This window comes from Corapipo altera, unplaced genomic scaffold, assembly GCF_003945725.1.
Source record: "Corapipo altera isolate COAL_440 unplaced genomic scaffold, ASM394572v1 56, whole genome shotgun sequence".
NCBI lineage: Eukaryota > Metazoa > Chordata > Aves > Passeriformes > Pipridae > Corapipo > Corapipo altera.
The window spans coordinates 2,965,982-2,983,924 of record NW_020884896.1 but is presented as its reverse complement, the minus strand read 5'-3'; the positions used below and the strand labels follow the sequence as shown (position 1 = coordinate 2,983,924).

The 17,943-nt window shown below is 51.0% G+C and overlaps 4 protein-coding genes across 14 annotated transcripts in view; 3 read left to right on the top strand and 1 right to left on the bottom strand.

Annotated features, from left to right (window-relative positions):
- The window catches only part of EXOC6 (exocyst complex component 6), an 88,616-nt gene extending 87,463 nt beyond the window's left edge, over positions 1 to 1,153 (top strand). For all 9 annotated transcript variants that reach the window (XM_027647755.1, XM_027647759.1, XM_027647756.1 and 6 more), the window contains one exon: positions 35 to 1,153. In XM_027647755.1, coding sequence (XP_027503556.1) covers positions 35 to 167 — 133 coding nt within the window. In that variant the 3' untranslated portion in view covers positions 168 to 1,153. The remainder of the gene's footprint in view (positions 1 to 34) is intronic.
- Positions 1,154 to 1,835: 682 nt separating this feature from the next.
- On the top strand, positions 1,836 to 10,298 carry LOC113949344 (cytochrome P450 26C1). The gene is made up of 6 exons (XM_027647766.1): positions 1,836 to 2,027; positions 2,104 to 2,328; positions 2,457 to 2,732; positions 4,364 to 4,519; positions 7,443 to 7,949; positions 8,205 to 10,298. The coding sequence occupies exons 1-6, from the start codon at positions 1,836 to 1,838 to the stop codon at positions 8,541 to 8,543; spliced, it is 1,695 nt and encodes a 564-aa protein (XP_027503567.1). The 3' UTR covers positions 8,544 to 10,298.
- Positions 10,299 to 11,028: 730 nt separating this feature from the next.
- Positions 11,029 to 15,427, top strand: LOC113949439 (cytochrome P450 26A1). Of its 3 annotated transcripts, none has more exons than XM_027648029.1 (7): positions 11,029 to 11,173; positions 12,773 to 12,997; positions 13,089 to 13,376; positions 13,497 to 13,646; positions 13,955 to 14,089; positions 14,302 to 14,454; positions 14,628 to 15,427. In XM_027648029.1, exons 2-7 carry the CDS (start codon positions 12,791 to 12,793, stop codon positions 14,967 to 14,969), a joined length of 1,275 nt encoding a protein of 424 aa, XP_027503830.1. In that variant the 5' UTR covers positions 11,029 to 11,173; positions 12,773 to 12,790; the 3' UTR covers positions 14,970 to 15,427. The 3 variants fall into 3 exon arrangements, with proteins under 3 accessions (XP_027503830.1, XP_027503829.1, XP_027503828.1); XM_027648028.1 differs by lacking the exon at positions 11,029 to 11,173 and adding an exon at positions 12,160 to 12,584 and having other exon boundaries at positions 13,958 to 14,089; XM_027648027.1 differs by lacking the exon at positions 11,029 to 11,173 and adding an exon at positions 12,162 to 12,584.
- LOC113949569 (translation initiation factor IF-2-like) lies at positions 11,333 to 12,397 on the bottom strand. The gene is made up of 2 exons (XM_027648340.1): positions 12,308 to 12,397; positions 11,333 to 12,193 (listed from the first exon to the last, which is right to left on the bottom strand). The coding sequence occupies exons 1-2, from the start codon at positions 12,395 to 12,397 to the stop codon at positions 11,333 to 11,335; spliced, it is 951 nt and encodes a 316-aa protein (XP_027504141.1).
- Positions 15,428 to 17,943: the final 2,516 nt, after the last annotated feature.

Here is a 17,943-nt window from a genome sequence, read left to right as displayed (position 1 = left end):
TGTGTTTGTGTAATTTCCTGTTTTATTTCTCTAGAATGAAAGACTCCAGCAAAAAGAACAACATTTTTGCTCAATTCAGAAAGAATGATCGTGACAAGCAGAAGCTAATAGAGACTGTAGTAAAGCAACTTAGGAGTTTAGTGAATGGTATGTCCCAGCACACATAGGCCTCTTAAATCAACAATATCTCGTCATGCCAAGAGGTGTTTCTTAGCCACTATTTCTACTAAGCAAAGTGATACCAGTTAGGACATTTGTTTGAGTAAAGGAGAAATGCAGTAGATGGATTGTACATGGAGTCTTCAACAAACAATTCTTTGTACGTATTTTTAATGGTTCGAATACTATTTTGTATATTGTAAACAAATGGTAAAAAATGAGTCTGTACAATAAAAACCAGCGCAATCGTATTGTACATGGAACAGCAGAACTGTAAATACATTATTTAAATATCTGCAGATATGGTGTCCAAAATTTTGCTCCGGATAGGAATTATTTGAGAAATGATCCCTTAGTTGCTGTTTTCTGGTTGAATCCTAATTTAATGTTTTTAAGCATTGAGATACTTGTGTTTCAGATGCTGCCTATTGTTTTCCTGCGTTAAATGTATATTAGCCTTAAAGTGACTGGACATAATTTTGTATATCAGATTTTGTAGTCTGGAGGTATGAAAAAGTCTTCTGATTTTTAGTACCTTTGAAAACTACCTGAGAACTAGACTTGATACCTATTCAGCGTTAGGACTTATAGGCTTTGTTCTCCAAAAGGGTTTAATCTTGCGGTCGTGAATGTAAATAACCATTTGAGTTCTTTATAATGTGACATTTTGTTTCGTTTTGGTTTTGTTCCTCAGGGTTACTAATTCTATTTTGTAAGATCCCGGGTTCTTTTTCCCAGGTTGCAGTAAGGAATAGGTTTGCCGCTGTTGGTTTGTGCCGCATCTGTTTGTCAGTATGCGCTTTCTACCGCCAGCCCCATCCCAGCGATTAGCATTTTGTCCCACCACCGGTCTCTTTGCACTGTCCCCTCCTGGCTGTTTTAGACACTAAGAGAATGTCTAACAAATACAAACCAAATGGAATGTGTAAAAATAATGTACATTTTTGCTGTATTTTTAAGTTATTGACGGTCTAAATACAGTAAGATAAACCTCGCCCGTGTTCCTGTTTAATTTCACACACCAGCACGCACCTCAGAGCCGGTTTCGCGGGACCTGTACGGGTCCTGACTCAGTGGCGATTTACCCCCGGGGAAGGCGGTCGGGGATCGGGGAGGCCCCGACGGCGAGGTGCGGGTCGGGGGCACTGCAGGATCGCCCCGACTGCCGCTGCAGTCCGGGCAGCCGGGAGAGGCGGGACTGGGGCGCTCCCCGGTCGGGGGAGCCCGGGACGGGACTCGCTACCTTCGCCGGGCGGCGGGGAGGGCTGGCCCGAGGGGGCGCCGGGGGCTCCCGCTCCCGAGGCAGCCGTCCCGCCGTCGGCTGGGGCGGCACGAGGGGCTGGGAGAGGGGTGGGAGGGGGGCCGCCGGGCCCCCATCCTCGGGGGGGCTGCCCCGCCGCGGCCCCGCGCCCCTCGGCCGCTGTGCCCGGCTCTCCCGCGCCAATCACCGCACTTGGCCGCGCCGCTTAAATATGCAGCGGATACGTCATCTCCGAAGGTGGATCGGGCGTAAGTGGCCAATATCTATATAAATGTGGCCGAGGGGCGAACCGGCAGCAGGAGGCGAGCGGGGCCGGGCGGGCAGCAGCCGGCAGGGCCCGCCGTGCAGCGCCCGCCGCCGGTAGCCGGTCTGACAGCCCCCGCAGCCGCCCGCCCGTCCCCGCCGCCGGAGGAGGATGCTGGCCGGGCTCTCCTGGCCCGAGGCGTCGGCGCTGGCGCTGCTGACCCTGGCTCTGCTGGTCACCCTGTGCCGGCACCTGTGGGCGCTGCGCTGGAGCCTCAGCCGGGACCGGGCCAGCGCCCTGCCCCTGCCCAAGGGCTCCATGGGCTGGCCGTTTTTTGGGGAGACTCTGCACTGGCTGCTCCAGGTAAGGCGCCGATGGACGAGGGCGGGGTGGGAAGGGACTGGTGGAAGCCACAGGCTGACCCGCAGCTCGTCCCCAGGGCTCCCGCTTCCATAGCTCACGGCGGGAGAGATACGGAAACGTCTTCAAGACCCACCTCCTGGGCCGGCCGGTGGTGCGGGTGACAGGCGCTGAGAACATCCGCAAGATCCTTCTGGGCGAGCACACGCTGGTCAGCACACAGTGGCCCCAGAGCACTCATATCATCCTGGGCGCCCACACCCTGCTCAGCTCCACTGGTGACCTGCACCGTCAACGCCGCAAGGTGAGTCTCTCGGCCACCCCAACAGGGCACACAGCCCAGGCGGCACCTCCGCCCAGGCTTGGGCCTCGGTGGCATGTGTGCTCCCCCTGCTTTAACTACCTGCTTGTGTTCCCCCCTTCTCCTCCTAGATCCTGGCCAGAGTCTTCAGCCGTACTGCCCTGGAGAGCTACCTTCCACGGATCCAGAAGGTTGTGAGCTGGGAGCTGCGGGGCTGGTGCATGGAGCCGGGCTCCATCGCAGTTTATTCCTCCGCTAAAACCTTAACTTTCCGCATTGCAGCTCGGATTCTGCTGGGGCTCCGCCTGGAGGAAAAGCAGTTCAAGGATCTGGCCAAAACTTTTGAACAGCTGGTGGAGAACCTCTTCTCCCTGCCCCTCAACATACCCTTCAGTGGGTTGCGCAAGGTACTGCCGCATGTCCCGTTCCCTCTGCCTGGGGGCAAGGGCCTGGGCCCTGGCAGCAGAGACCTCCTGTCCCCAGGCCTGCCCAGGGGCACTTCCAATGGGCCAGGACATCTGCAGCAACCTATTCCAGGTCTGAGGGCTTGGTGTCTTACCTAATTCAGACATTTCCCTTTCTCTGCACTTCCCACCTGCTCCTGGTTGACTTCCAGCACCTTTGGGTCCTGGCTCCAGTTCACTGTACCATGCAGGGCTTCTCTTCTTCCTCATCCCATATGTTGCCTCCGGTTAGTTCATCATGTCTGGGCCTGTCCCATCTCATCCTACCTGGACTCCTGTCAGCCCACGGCAGAGGGGTCTGTGGACATGAGCACACAGCTCAGTTTAGCACCCCCTGTGCAACTTAGGCAGGCCAAGGACTTGGGACCTCTTATGATCCTTGGCCCCTTGTAGCCCAGCAGCACAGAGACAGCCCAGGGAGAGGAACGTGGCAGACAGCCTCCTCTGCCTCTTTCAACTTGCAGTTTCCTCCCTGCTGCTCTGCTCCTCTTTGCCTGCCTCCCTACACTCCTGTTCTAGGTATTGGTCCTGTGTACCACCCCTCCTCTCACATTACTCCCTCCTCTGACTTTAGGTTCTTCATACTTACCACAGCTGAAGTCTCCTGCCCACTTCAGCCAGGTCTTCCCTCATCTCTTATTTCCACTGTGAGCTCTGCCCCATTGGATCCTCTTACCCAGCCAGTCCCAGTTCACCCCCAGCCTCCCTGCTACTCTTCACCGGTTCAAAGCTCTGTTTTTCCCTGTCCAGTTTCCCCTTGCAGGTTGGCACAGTGTGGGCTTTCATCCCTCACATCCTACCCCTCTCTGCCCTCTCTCAGGTCAGCCACAGGCTATCTGGCCCCAGACCAATATGTTCCACTTGCATTTAGGTCCCCTTGTCTTTCCCCTTGCTCCCTGCCCTGTTTACTTTGTCCAGTCTTTCCCACCTCAAATCTAAGCCTTTGTATGCTTTTCCCAACATCTGGTCGTGGCCATTTTTCATTCCAGATCTCATCCTTCTTGCTTTTGCAGGAAGCATCTTGATAGAGAGCCACACTCTGTGACTCCATCCCACTTTGCAAAGAGATTGCTGATCACTTGACTTGTTGAGATCTTACATGAATGTTACACAACTGAAGATGAGCTGGCTGTAATTAATGTGTCTTTTTCCACTATACCCTGGTTAAGCCACTCATTTAATCCTGTCTCAGATGTGCCTTGCTGTCTGGACTCAGTTTTATTAAGTTACCTCTTCTTGTCCCTTTGGACAAGCTTCTTTTGGACCTGACACAACTGTGGGTTTGCTCAGCGCAGATGCCTCTGAACTTGGTACCACGTGTTTACTGCTGTCTTTTCCTCTCAGAGAATTTCTTGTGACTTACTGTATTTGATTCACAACAGCAAAGCAACAGAATATGCAGCAGTTCCCCCCAGACTGCTGCCTCTTGCAAGGCTCTGGGGCTGGGCAACAGATTAAACTGTTCTTGCTGTTATAGATCCTGGTTTTAAGGATTGCTACGATGGGATCCCTCAGTCTCTCAGGAGAGGGGTTCAATTCCTAAGGTTCTCCTGAACTGTGTCTGCCTCTCACAGGGAATAAAAGCACGGGACATGCTACACGGGTTTATGGAGAAGGCTATACAGGAAAAACTGCAGAGAAACAACCCAGAAGATCACAGTGATGCTCTGGATTTCATAATGAACAGTGCCAAGGAGCACGGCAAGGAATTCACCATGCAGGAGCTAAAGGTAAGGATGAACCCAGTAGTCCTTACTGAGCCTAAACCACTAACTGAATGTGAAGAGTATTTTCCCAAAGATCTCGGGAAAAAGTTGTCATTAGTATTGCATCATTCATAGTTCCAGGTCACTTGGTATCAGTGAATGACAGATGACACTACATTTATATAACAAGTTTTGAAGCAGTTTTGCATGGGTACAGCAGCTGAATACAGTTCAAAAGTATTTGAATACAGTTTAAAGGTAGTTTCACTGCTTACTTAAGTATTTAAGGAAAACTATCTAAAGATTAATATTTTATAAATATTTTGTAAAAAGGTAATCTCTAAATCTAAAATATTTGAAAAACTTTGAGCAACTAGAATCAGAATATGTTCATAAACTAATTTTATTATAATTATTTATTATATTATTTATTCTAATAGATCTTTTTATTATAATGTAATTTTTAAAATAATTGAAACATTCAAAATGTGATTGATTAAGATTAATTACTCTCTGTTAGTTTTCACATGAATATTACACAAGAATAATTTCACGATCTCTCATCACGTCCCTGGCTCTGACCACAAATGCAATAAGGGGATATTAAATGTAACATGGAGTTACATGGCGGTGATCTGGGGCCAGCTGGTTGAAATCGTAGTATATAATATATACTATAGTATATATTATATTAAAAGTGTATATATATATATACACTATAGGATACACTGTCCTGTAGCATTATGGTTAGAAGATTTCTGTCTTGTCTGTATTTAACAAAATTACTTGCAAACCAAACTGCCTATGCTTGCGATTATGTCAATATTCACTCTAATATAACAGTAGTAGAGCTTTCATTCCATTAAATGGTGTAATTGGATAAAAGTCCAAAGCTGTCTCAGAAACGTGGATTTGTCTGTCTTTGAGAGAGCCTCCAAACACTGGCACACACTAGTTACTAATTTGCTTTGTGTTCAAATTATTTGGAAGGACAGTCTTTCCAGAAGTTTTCCTAAATACGCTGCTGGCATGAATTCACCAGGACCCTTGAAATGTAAGGGTCATTAAAAAGATATTGCTTTGCCAAAATTCTGTTTTGAAATACTTAAAACCCTGGAAAGATTAAAAAGACCCCATCCTACATAATAGTGCTGTCACTGGCTGGATGGGTGGAACTGTAATGCTGGCTATCCTGCCCTCCAGGACAGGGAGTTGGGCTGTAGCACAGGGACAATATTGGTGAAACTTGGGAAGGTGCTGCCTTCCAGGCACTGGTTATGTTGGCCTTGTAGAAGCAGGAAGGGAAAGTCAGCGGCTCAGTGTCACAGCTTCTGCAGCAGCACTGTCAGAGGTTGATGCAGAGAGTCATAAGGGCTGTTATTTCAAATTGCAGAGCTTGCCCTAAATTCCTTGCATGCTATTGAAATGTCTTGGGGTTTAATTGCAAGTGGCAGAACTGAGAGATTTCTTTTCATCTGGATCTGCTACCTTGTGAATGTAAAAATCCCTGCTCATGCCTGCAGGAGGTGTGATAGGGGTCGACAGGGATCTGTTATTCCAGAGGTTTTATTTCAGCTGAAAGATGCCCTTGAGAGCTGCACTTTGACAAAAGCATCTAGTCCAGCCAATATACGGCACTGGGGATGGTAGCAAAGAGTCATCCTTGTGACATGATCCTTGACCTTATCAGACTTGGGTCCAAGTACGTTCAGGCTTCAGGTGTCCTTCTCTGTGTTTGTGGCTTCACCTCTCCAGAACAATTGTTGTGTCTGAACAATTTAAAGTCCAGACATACAGTCATGTGAAAGGAAACTGCTCTGTGTCCTTGGAGGATTTTGCTCTGCTTTGCCCCTGGACTGGAGCAATTAGTGCTCTGTAGTGCCAGCCAAGTCTCAGTCTTCCCAGGGTGGTAGCTCCTGGTATTCCTCCCTTTGCTTTTGTCTCTGGCCTCTGGCCTTGGTGCTCCCAGTCCTGTGCTCCCACTGGCACCTTCAGATGGTGTTGTAGGTTTGAGCATTACATTTGCTGTCAGAGACATGATATGCCATGACCCAGCTCTGGGCAGCTTAGCTTTTGGAAAACCATTTGCAAAAGTTCATCAGAGGGTGCTGCAAACAGCCCACACCAGCCTGGTATGTACTGTGCCAATATAGACCCTGCAGACAGTCCCGCAAAGACTGGGAGGCTGCGTGGGGATCCGTGAACTGGGACAAGGCACCTATTACAGATTTGACTGTTCTGTGGTCCATCTATCTGAGGTGGTTAACTTCCTGACTTGTAATGGATACATCTGCTGTGGAGCTATCAGAAACACTGCTGTGCTTCAGGCTGTAAAGCTTGAAAGGTGAGCAAGTCCTTTGCCTGTTGTGCTCCCTGCAAGCTATAGTACTTCCCAGGCTGACCTGCTGTAGCAAAGAGGTCTTTCTGCTCTCAACTCTTGGCTTCAGTCCCCTCCCAGATAAGCAAATGGTCAATTATAACCGGAGATGAATCAAATGCAACCCATTTTAGCTGCCAGCACATCTAGGATTTGTGCATAAACACGCTCATATCCACTGCCTGGGCAGAAGAGTAAAAGGTGGGTGCAAAGGGGAATTGGCAGATGAAGAGAAAAGGCATAATGCTTGAAATGGACTTCACTCAGTGTGCTATAATGCATGTTAAAATGCTGCTTTAAAATTGGTAAATCTTAGCAGGGAAGCTCAGAAGAGCTGTACTGGTGGTAATGTGTACTCAGCTGTGTTTCTGCACCACTCGCTGGGCAAGTGGATGTCCAGTTCATAAATGGTTTGCTTCCTGCCAACCCAGGATGGGTGCAGGTTTGTGGAAAACAGAGTGGGGACCAGGGCCCTCTGCACAGGGACAAAATCTGAAAAATGTAAGAACAGTCTAAATCACAATCAGTTTAAAATGGCATTCAAACTTGTCACCTTCATTCCTCTCCCAGGAGTCAGCAATTGAGCTCATATTTGCCGCTTTTTTCACCACGGCTAGTGCCAGCACTTCTCTGATCCTCCTGCTACTGAAGCACCCCTCAGTGATTGAAAAAATAAGGCAGGAGCTGATGTCCCATGAACTGTATCAGCAGTGTGAGTGCCACCCTGCAGGACCCTGCCCGGACACCCTGACCATGCAGAGCAGGGACAGAGAGAAACCACGTTTCCACTCCACGGCCAAAGATGTTCAGAAGGATCAGAGCCAGCTCCCGGCCTCAGTGGAGGAAGGTTCCCTCCAGTCCGGTGCCCTGCTGGAGCCCACCGTCCCCCAGAGCGACCTCTGCACTGGCTCCCAGCTCCAGGCACCATCAGGGCAGAGCTGTCACTGCTCCTCGGACATCAGCCTGGAGAAGCTGAGCCGCCTGCGCTACCTGGACTGTGTGATTAAGGAGGTGCTGCGGGTGCTGCCCCCAGTCTCCGGAGGCTACAGAACGGCACTGCAGACTTTTGAGCTCGACGTAAGTGCCTTGCAGGCTGTTAGGGAACTGCTGCCTGTCACTGTGTGCAGGCACAGCACAGTGGTGGTGCTTGGCAGTGTAGCTCAGGGGGAGGTGGCACCCAGCAACCTCTGTGGGTCCCAGCTCGGCTGGGGAGAAAAAGAGCTACAGAGCAGGTGGGCAGTATGTTGGGGCTGTCCTCAGGCACCCTCTGCTCACCCTCTACTAGCACGGGTACGTAACACTCCTCTCCTCCCCTTTTCTCTCCCCTCCCAGGGCTACCAGATCCCCAAAGGCTGGAGTGTCATGTACAGCATCCGTGATACACATGAGACAGCTGCTGTCTACCAGAGCCCCCCCAGCAGCTTCGACCCAGACCGCTTTGGTGCCACCCGGATGGAGGCTGCAGGCCGGTTCCACTACATCCCCTTTGGTGGTGGGGCACGGAGCTGCATCGGGAAGGAGCTGGCACAGGCCATCCTCAAGCTGCTGGCCATTGAGCTGGTCAGCACAGCCCGCTGGGAGCTGGCCACCCCTGGCTACCCCGCCATGCAGACCGTGCCCATCGTGCACCCCGTTGATGATGGGCTGCAGCTCTACTTCCACCCCCTGTAGCCTGGCTGTGGCTGTGGGGCCTGAGCTAGGGGTACACTGCTCCCCTCAGCCCTGGAGTTGATGGCCCTCCACAGCTACTGGGGGCAGGTCTCCACTGCCTCAGGCTGGGTATGGCACTGGGTCACTGCAGAGCAAAACCTAAAGGTCTGTTTTTCCCCTCCTAGTGTACAGGCTGGTAGGGAGAGTCCTGCAGAGTCACACTCCTGAGCGCTAGGGTGAACCTCAGCCCCAGCCTGGGGGCAAAACCCACCGAAGTTGCTGGCGGGGAGCATATGCCATGGGGCCTCAGCCAGCCCCCACTCCATAAAGGTCTCCAGCTATCAGAGATGTGGAGCAAAACTCAGGCCTACAGCTAAGGCTCCCAGAGCATTTCTATCCCTGGGTTGTCTCCTGCGGGTGTGTTATAGGAGAGGGCAGGATGAACATCCTGAACACTGTAGCTTTTTAGATGTAAAAAGAAGAAAGATGGGGGGCTCTGCAGGAAAATACAAGCCAGAGCTGCTCAATTCATGGCATCAGCTCTAGCTAGAATAATAGGGTGTAAAGTGGTTTTTATTGTAAATATTTAATCTCATTCCTGCACTTCCCATTAGAGCTGGCACAAAGAGGATATCTCTCAGTCACCCAGTAGTAGTAGCTGTGTATGTTGTGTTGAGCACTGTGCTGCTGCTTGGAGTCTGCCATGAAGCCCCATTCTGCTGTCCCCACAGGATGTGCTCCCCAGCTACAAGTCCAATCCTAACCACAGGATCAAACTGAAGCATGGGAGGGGGCTTTGGGGAGCAAACATTTAGAAAATGGACATTTCTGAATATGTCTGATTTGTGGTAGAAAGTCCCTTGTTCCTGGTGATGCTCTTCACATTGCAGAGGGGACATTTGCAAGGTGACACAGGCTCTGTGGTGGCTGGCTGGCCAGACTGACCTTGCCAGCTCTGTCAGCCTAGCTCTGCCAGTGAAAGTGCCAGGACAGCAGCTCCATGGGTCCATCCACAGGGTGGAAGCTGGGGCTAAGCTTGGGTTCTGAGAGCACCTTTCTAGATGGTTTTTGAGTACCTCCACAGGGTGTTTCTCTCCTATGTAAAATGAAGTGAGTCCTGTTGCTTGTGTACTGATAACAGAACTAGAGCCAGGTCCTTGATCCACAACAATACGTTTATAAGCTTCTTTCAGCTTCCTCTTTGCTCCCCACTGTCATGCATCCTGTGTGGATGCAGTGGGGAAAATAATCTGCCTTGTTCCTCCAGAGCATCCTGTGTCTGGTGGTGTGGTGTGCTCTGTGTGAAGCACCAGCTTGACCTGTGAGGGCCAAAATGTGGCACAGTGTCCCTTTGGAAAAGGCCCTGAGAGCTTTTCAGTCTACTGAAACTCTGTCATCATCCTGCTTCGGTGCCAGGCTACAAATGACCTCACCCTGGCCAATCCCCCTTGACTGTGCTGGGGCACTGCAGCAGGGTGTGTGCCGCTGTTGGCTGTCTGAGGGCTGTGCAGTGACCACTCCTGGGGCAGAAATGTAGCTCCCAAATGTAACAGGTCAAATCTGGAGGTTGAGCTGCAGGGCTGAATTAAGTGCTGTTGGCAGGCCGGCCCTGTAGCAAACCAGAGCCTGTGCCCCTCGTGACCTTGTCCTGAAAGGTGAATCTTTTACTTATCAGAGGTGAAATTAGTAGATGGTGGGTGCAAGTGGCAATGACTAACTTTAATTAGCAGGAGCTGCTGGCCGACTGAGACCGCAGGCGATTCGGGGTCTCACCGCAGGCAGGGCTGCGGGCAGGGCTGCGGGCAGGGCTGCGGGCAGGGCTGCGGGCAGGGCTGCGGGCAGGGCTGAGCCCGGTGCAGAAGGGTCGGGGCTTCTCCAGCAGCGCACTTAAAAATTACCCCGAGCGCTAACGAGCCCTGTAGCCACCCGCTGAAAAATGTAACATGAATCTAGTTAAAAAAAAAAAAGACTTGAAACTGATTTTGTTTGCAGATAAACACGAGCATTTACAAATGAAGTGTAATAATTGTTACTTGTAATCAAAGTTTGTTCATATTAGGCTGTTAATTTCTTGACCCCCTTCCAAGATGTTTTTAATTATCCCTTTCACTCTTTACCATTTGATTCTTTTCAAGCCGGTGGCTGGGGAATACACAGCTGGGGAGATAATAAAGCCTTCCTGTGGCAATTATCGGTGCTCAGGCCACCGTATCTCGTTATTTTGATAGACAGTGAACTTGGCGCGGTTGCCGGCCGGGTTCACGCAGATGTCACGGTCCGTGTTGTAGGTCACAAGCAGGTCAGCGCCCGGCAAGGAGAGAGCGCCGGGTCAGGGCGCGGCCGCCGCTCTCGGACGGGCTCCACGGAGCCGCCCGGGACCGCGGCGTACCCCGAGGGGCTGCTGCCCCCGGGGCCGGGGAAACTATCCTCCGGGGGTGTCCCTCTTGGGTAACAGGGTACGGAGGCGGGCAGCCCCGCTCCCGCAAGGCATCGTAAGAGGAGGGAGGGTCCCGTGTGATGCGTTCATTGCTAGAAAAATAATAATTAAAAGTGACATCTCCCTCTCCCATACACAGGCACACACACAAAACTTCCAGCGTTTATTGGGCTTGTCTGGGAGCAATAAAGCAAAAGTATCAGAGAGGGAAGAGGTAAAAACTGTAAAAAAAAAAAAAAGAAAAAGAAAAAAGCGAGCGCGGTAGTTTATTGGCAGCAGCCGTGCCCGGCGGAGAGCTCCGCGGCCCCGCAGCCGCGCTCCGTGACTAGCACCCCTTCCCCAGCGGCTTCTGCGCCGGGACACGGCGGCCACCTCAGCCCCAGCCGGCACAGCCCGCCCAGCCCCGCCGGGCGCCCCGGTACCGCCGCGCTCCTCCCGCTCGGGGCCGCAGCTCCCGGTGCCTGCCCGCGGGCACCGGGAGCGAGCCCCTCTGCGGCGCGCCTGCAGGCGGAGGGCCCGCCGGTGCTGAGCGCCTCTTTCCGACCGCGGCAGCCCCGACGGGATGCCAGGCAGCCTCAGGCGAGGGTGAGCAGTGGATCCCGGGGAGAGGAGCTGGGCACGGCGGGTTTGGTGTTTCCTTTCCGCCCTCACCTCCCTTTCCCTCGGTGACCCGCGCTTGAACCTGCATCGAGAGGCTGAGACGGACTGTAGCCGGCGGCTCCTTCCTCCGCGGCCGGCAGAAATACAAGCCGGGCCTTTCGAGGTGAACCAGGGGACAGCGGAGGCTCCTCCGCCGATGCGGCGGCACTGCTGCGGCTCTGCCCGGGGTGCCGCCCGGCTGCCCCAGCACCGGGGACCCCTCGGTCCGGCTCCTCCCGGCTCCGGCCGCTACCTCGCCGTTCCGGGCCGGCGACAGCGGCGAGCGAGCGAAGGAGCTCCGCAGCTCGCAGAGCGCATCGGCACCGGCCGGGCAGCGCGCCGGGGGTAGGTGTCTGCGGGCAGCCGAGCCTCCGGGTGCTGGCGCGGGACATTTCTCGGCGCAGCTGCTGGTCTGTGACGAGCATCGGCGATAAATCCGAGGAGCAGGAGGAGGAGGTGGCCGCCACCAGTTGTCAGCAGCGTCCCGCAGCCTACTCGCCGAGCGCGGTGCAGGGGCAGCGAGCCCAAAGGCTCTGCCGTCGCTCCCGGCGGCACCTTTCCTTCCCTGGCAGCGATCTGCGGCGGGCAGGATGCACTACGCAAAGCAAATAGTTAAAGATTTCGGGGGGAGGAGCCAGGCCGCAATCCGCAATTAAAGATGAACTTTGGGTGAACTAATTTATCGGACCAAGGTAGGGTGGGCAGCAACCTGGGAAGGGTATAAAAGGCGGCCCGCGGCGAGCCCGGCCCGCGCACTCGGAGCTCCCAGGGGACCAGGCGGGACTCGCTCCCCAGTCATGGGCTTCTCTGTCCTGGTCGCCAGCGCCCTGTGCACCTTCCTGCTGCCCCTGCTACTGTTTCTAGCCGCCGTCAAGCTCTGGGACTTGTACTGCGTGAGCAGCCGCGACCCCAGCTGCCCGCTCCCACTGCCCCCGGGCACCATGGGGCTCCCCTTCTTCGGGGAGACGCTGCAGCTGGTGCTGCAGGTAAGGCGAGGCGATGTCGCGGGGAGCGGAGGGGCTCCCCGGCTGCTGCTCTGGCTGCAGGGGAGGGAGATGAGCAACAACTTTGCCAGGCTCCCGCGCCCAGGTGGGAAAGAGCTGCTCTCCCTGTCTCTTCCTCTCCTCCCTTTTAAAATTTATTTTATCATTCTCCCCTCTCCTCCCCTGTCCAGAGGCGGAAATTCCTACAGATGAAGCGCAGGAAATACGGGTTCATCTACAAGACTCACCTCTTCGGGCGGCCCACGGTGCGGGTGATGGGCGCCGAGAACGTGCGGCACATCCTGCTGGGCGAGCACCGGCTCGTCTCTGTGCAGTGGCCCGCCTCGGTGCGCACCATCCTGGGCTCGGGCTGCCTCTCCAACCTCCACAACGGGCAGCACAAGCACCGCAAAAAGGTACGGCCCGACAGCGGGCGGGGAGCGGGCGCGGTCGCCCCGGACGCGGCGGCTGAGCCTCTGTCCCGTTCCTCCTCGTCCCCTCGGGCAGGTGATCATGCGAGCCTTCTCCCGGGACGCCCTGCAGCACTACGTGCCCGTCATCCAGGAGGAGGTGAGCGCCTGCCTGGCGCGGTGGCTGGGCGCCGCCGGGCCCTGCCTGCTGGTGTACCCCGAGGTGAAGCGCCTCATGTTTCGTATTGCCATGAGGATCCTGCTGGGCTTCCAGCCCCGCCAGGCCAGCCCCGACGGCGAGCAGCAGCTTGTGGAGGCCTTCGAGGAGATGATCCGCAATCTATTCTCCCTCCCCATCGACGTGCCGTTCAGTGGGCTCTACCGGGTAAGGCTCACGGTGGGCTAGGAGGAGAGAGGTACCTCTGCAGCCGGGGCAGCGGGGAACGGGTGGGAGGGATGGCAGTACAGCCCAAGTTCCACACTGCTCTCCCTGCTGCTTGGTCAGGGCTTGCGGGCACGCAACATCATCCACGCCAAGATCGAGGAGAACATCCGTGCCAAGATGGCCCGTAAGGAGCCCGAGGGCGGCTATAAGGATGCGCTGCAGCTGCTGATGGAATACACGCAGGGCAATGGGGAGCAGCTAAACATGCAGGTAAGGTTCCCCAGGGCCAGATCCATCCCCTTCCTCCAGCCCCCTTGTCAGCATCACACTTATCTTTTGGATAAAAAGGAAGGAGCAGGAGGTATTCCCTTTCCCCATGAAATAAACCAGCTTGTGTTGAGCACTGGGGCACAGAGGTTGCAACCAGGCTGTTGGATGGGGAGCATAAGCACCTCCATCCTGGCCCCTGGGTGTCTGCTCTGTTCTGGCAGCAATGCACAGCATTGCAGTGGAAGAATGGTCTTGGTGGAGATACTGGTTTAGTGTCTGGTTTAACCCTCTTCTTTCCTTTGTGTAAGGAGCTGAAGGAGTCTGCCACAGAGCTGCTGTTTGGGGGACATGAAACCACTGCTAGTGCTGCCACATCACTGATTGCCTTCCTAGGGCTCCACCACGAAGTCCTGCAGAAAGTGAGGAAAGAACTGCAGGTGAAGGTGTGTATCTTCCCCAGAACCATTTCAAGGAGGGGGCAGTGGGAAGTACCTCCGGGACAGGTGTCCCAGACAGGGCTCCCTTTAACCCAGGTGGTACCCTACTTTTAGGGGTGGCAGGATAATACAACTCACTGAGGGGGGCAGCTCCTTTGCAGTCCAGGAGTGCTGGCTGCCCGCTCCGTGAAATGTCATGGCAGCATCTTCCTTTCTAGGGGTTACTGTGCTGTTCCAACCAAGAGAAGCAGCTGGACATGGAGGTCTTGGAGCAGCTGAAGTACACGGGCTGTGTCATCAAAGAGACCCTCAGGCTGAGCCCGCCTGTTCCTGGAGGATTTCGAATTGCACTCAAGACCCTTGAGCTAAATGTAAGCAAGGCTTGGGTACAACTCCTCAGAGCAGCTGCAAAGTACTAGTGCTTTCGCATAGCCTGTCTGCCTTAGAGTGGCCTGCAGGAAGCCAGGAGGGGGAGGTGGGGCGAACCTATGTGTCCTACTAACACAACAAGGTGCTTCACGACTTCTTTCTCTTCTTTTCGTAGGGTTACCAGATCCCTAAAGGTTGGAATGTTATTTACAGTATCTGTGATACCCACGATGTGGCAGATCTCTTTACCAACAAGGAAGAATTTAACCCGGATCGCTTCATGTCTCCATCTCCAGAGGATTCCTCTAGGTTCAGTTTCATTCCTTTTGGTGGGGGCTTGAGGAGCTGCGTGGGCAAAGAGTTTGCAAAAGTCCTTCTAAAAATATTTACAGTGGAGTTGGCTCGGAGCTGTGACTGGCAGCTGCTGAATGGACCTCCTACAATGAAAACGGGCCCCATAGTGTACCCTGTGGACAATCTGCCTACCAAATTCATAGGTTTCAGTGGCCAAATCTGAGAGCTCAACACTTGCCTCTGACTGGATTTCTATATAGCATCTAATATGTACATAGTAACTTTTTATAGTAACAAAGACCTTTAAATATTTAAACTTGTAAATGTACAATAGTTATTTATGTCTTCTAAATATTTTGAAACGCTATGATATTTTTTTTTTCCCCAAGCACTACAATTATGGGTCTCTGATTCATAATTAGACAATGTTATTTCTATAGAAATAAGTTTTCCCCTATTTAAAAATCTCATTGAAAGCTGGCCAGCTAAGCATTTGAAGACATTTCAGGATGGCATATGTAATAAGAAATATTCTAAAAGCATTCAAAAAATGGTAACTAACTACTCATGCAAGTTACCTGAAATGATTATTGTTTGAGAATGTTTTCAGTATTATTTGTGTCTAGATCTTATGTTTAATGTGTGAATTTTAAGTTTGATAATAAAGTTTATTTTTGATGATCCTCTGTATGAAGATCTGTGTGTCTGCTAGAGAGTAGCTTAATGAATGGGGCTCAAGAGTTTGGATGTAAAGTCAGATCTGCTTTTGTGAATGACGTACTTGCTATTTCTGTGCTCATAACTCTTCCCTGCCTCCCCTCTTCACCTGTGGTTCTTGCTTGTGAATTATTCTAAGTTTTAGCCTGTAAGTGCAAGAGCAATGCAAAAACACATGCTTATTGAAAAGAAGTGATGACAAGTGCTACAGGTCTCCTTATCAAGCACGTCATTTTGAGTCACAGTAAATAAGAGAGTAAAGGAAAGCAGAAGAATAATGTGTTACATGAGTCTTTGTAACTAGAGAAAATAGGTTGAGGAAAAAAAATTCCATAAATGTCCTCTCTTCCCATATTATTGCTGACCTGTGCAAACAGACCACTGGATCTTGTTCTGTGTTGAGTCTGCTGGCTATGAATCTTTACTTACGAAGGTGTCTCTTATCAGCTGGTAGAGCAAACAAAATCTGCTGATTTCTTCTTGAAATGCAACAGCTCTGGCTAGGTCAGAGAGAGAGCATGCATTTGATTTAAGAACTTCTTTCCTGGAATTCAGCAAAGTGAAAACTAAAAGGCAGGCACTAATGTGAATTGATTAACAGAGAATCGACTGTTGAGATGCAATTCCCCAGGGGTGTGTAAGCAGGGCAGATAAAATGCCCTAGGCATGACCCCTATTTTGGCTTAACCATAAGGGGGTTTGTGCCCACCCCCGCTTACTACACCTATTAGTCTTCCTTCAAAAGTCAAACAACATAGGCTGGCTTTATAAACATCTACAAAGTAAACCAATGTAATTCAGTGTCATGAACACTTATAGCACCACATAGACTAATTTAATTTTCTGTTTGCTTCTGGAAAACAGTCACTTTTTCATTACGTTCTCCCAAGATCAAAATTAAGTATTTAGTTAAGTTGCTCAAAATAGCTGCAGGTGCTTAATAGCATCTATGAGATTTGGGATTTCTTTTTAAGGAGTGTTTCTATTACACATTTGATGTGTTTCCAGCTACCATTTTAAATACATAAGCTTCTAACTTATGGCCTTAGATACAAGCTACATATGAGTTTAACTATCAAGAAATTTTCATATTCACTTTTTTGTAATTTTAAAATACAAGATATATTCTATTTAGATTGTACCTTTGTCTTCTTGGCAATGTTTAAAATCTTAAATATTTTTTTCCCATGCAAACCTCTTGTACCATTATGTTCTCAGGGACTTGATGAATGACCTCAGTTTAAGACCCTTTTATAACATATATAGTAGCAGAAAATTACAAACCTTGGTCCTGATTCAGAGGTGATCTGAAGTCTGGAGAACAGCAAGACTCTTGTCTTGGTATCCTTTCCTAACATTTTCTTCCATAACATTACAACGTTCTGCAAATCCAGATAGATGCTGATATTCTTTAAATGTTATGTTTGGTTTTAATGGAAGTCTTTTATAAGTAGGAACTTTTTACATGGCTTCCTACTATTTTAGTTTATATTTTATTTTTATAATGAATAGGAATCTAAGTGCTGTCTGGAGAATACAAACACTTTCACAGTGTAAGTCCAAGGTCATATGTGCAAATTTCATTTTTGGTTTTGAGTCAAGTTTGTGTGGCTTTTGTGTTCAAAGAAGAAAAAAATCATATACTTCATTTGATTTTGTCTGGACATCTGGGAGCACATCCTAAGCTGTTGTAAATCATGACAACATAGCCTATGTTAGGTACTGCCCCTGTAATAATTTATTTCTGTAGTTAAGCGGTCTGTCACTGCTGTGCAATTTAGGCATCCTGGAGCTAGTTTTAAACAGCTATCTCAAGAAATGGGAGCAGTGTAGTTACAGTAAAACGGAGCTCTGTGTGGGTTAATTGCTAAAATGTTTGCCCAACTTCTTGAGCAGGTTTTACAATCCCTGCTAATCTCCTCTTGCAGCTGTATTTTGACAGCTTAGATGCTGGCTGCAGACCAGTTTCAGGTGAGCTGTGGTATGACAGCGTAGCTTTGCCTGCTCAGCAGAGGCTGCGGTGGGCACATGCCGAGACCGTGGCTACTGCTCAGGGGCTGCTGCACTCCCAGCCCCTACCCCTCTTGTTATGCTGGGTCCAGGAAGTGATCTTGTTGAAAAATTATCTACCAAAAAACCTAACTGTTTTTCAGGCAGACCAACTCCTCATTCCAGCTCCCCGCATGGGCATTGTTTGTGCTGGGCTGCCGCACCAATACAGAGGAGGCAGGAAGAAGAAGCAGCCACTTCAGCCTGCCCTGCTGCTGACAGGTAACTCCTACAGCCACGCTCTCGCTTTGGTTTCACAGGTGTTACGAGGTGTTACTGTTAGTGACTGATGCTCCAGGGCTCACAAGGTGATACAAAGAAAAGGGACAGATTTGGTGAGGAGCACTTGTAGCCTAGCCTTTTTGGACTGTATCATATTCCTTCTCTTGGTTAACCTGCCTTTTAAAAGAAAAGTATTTGACCAGGTCTCT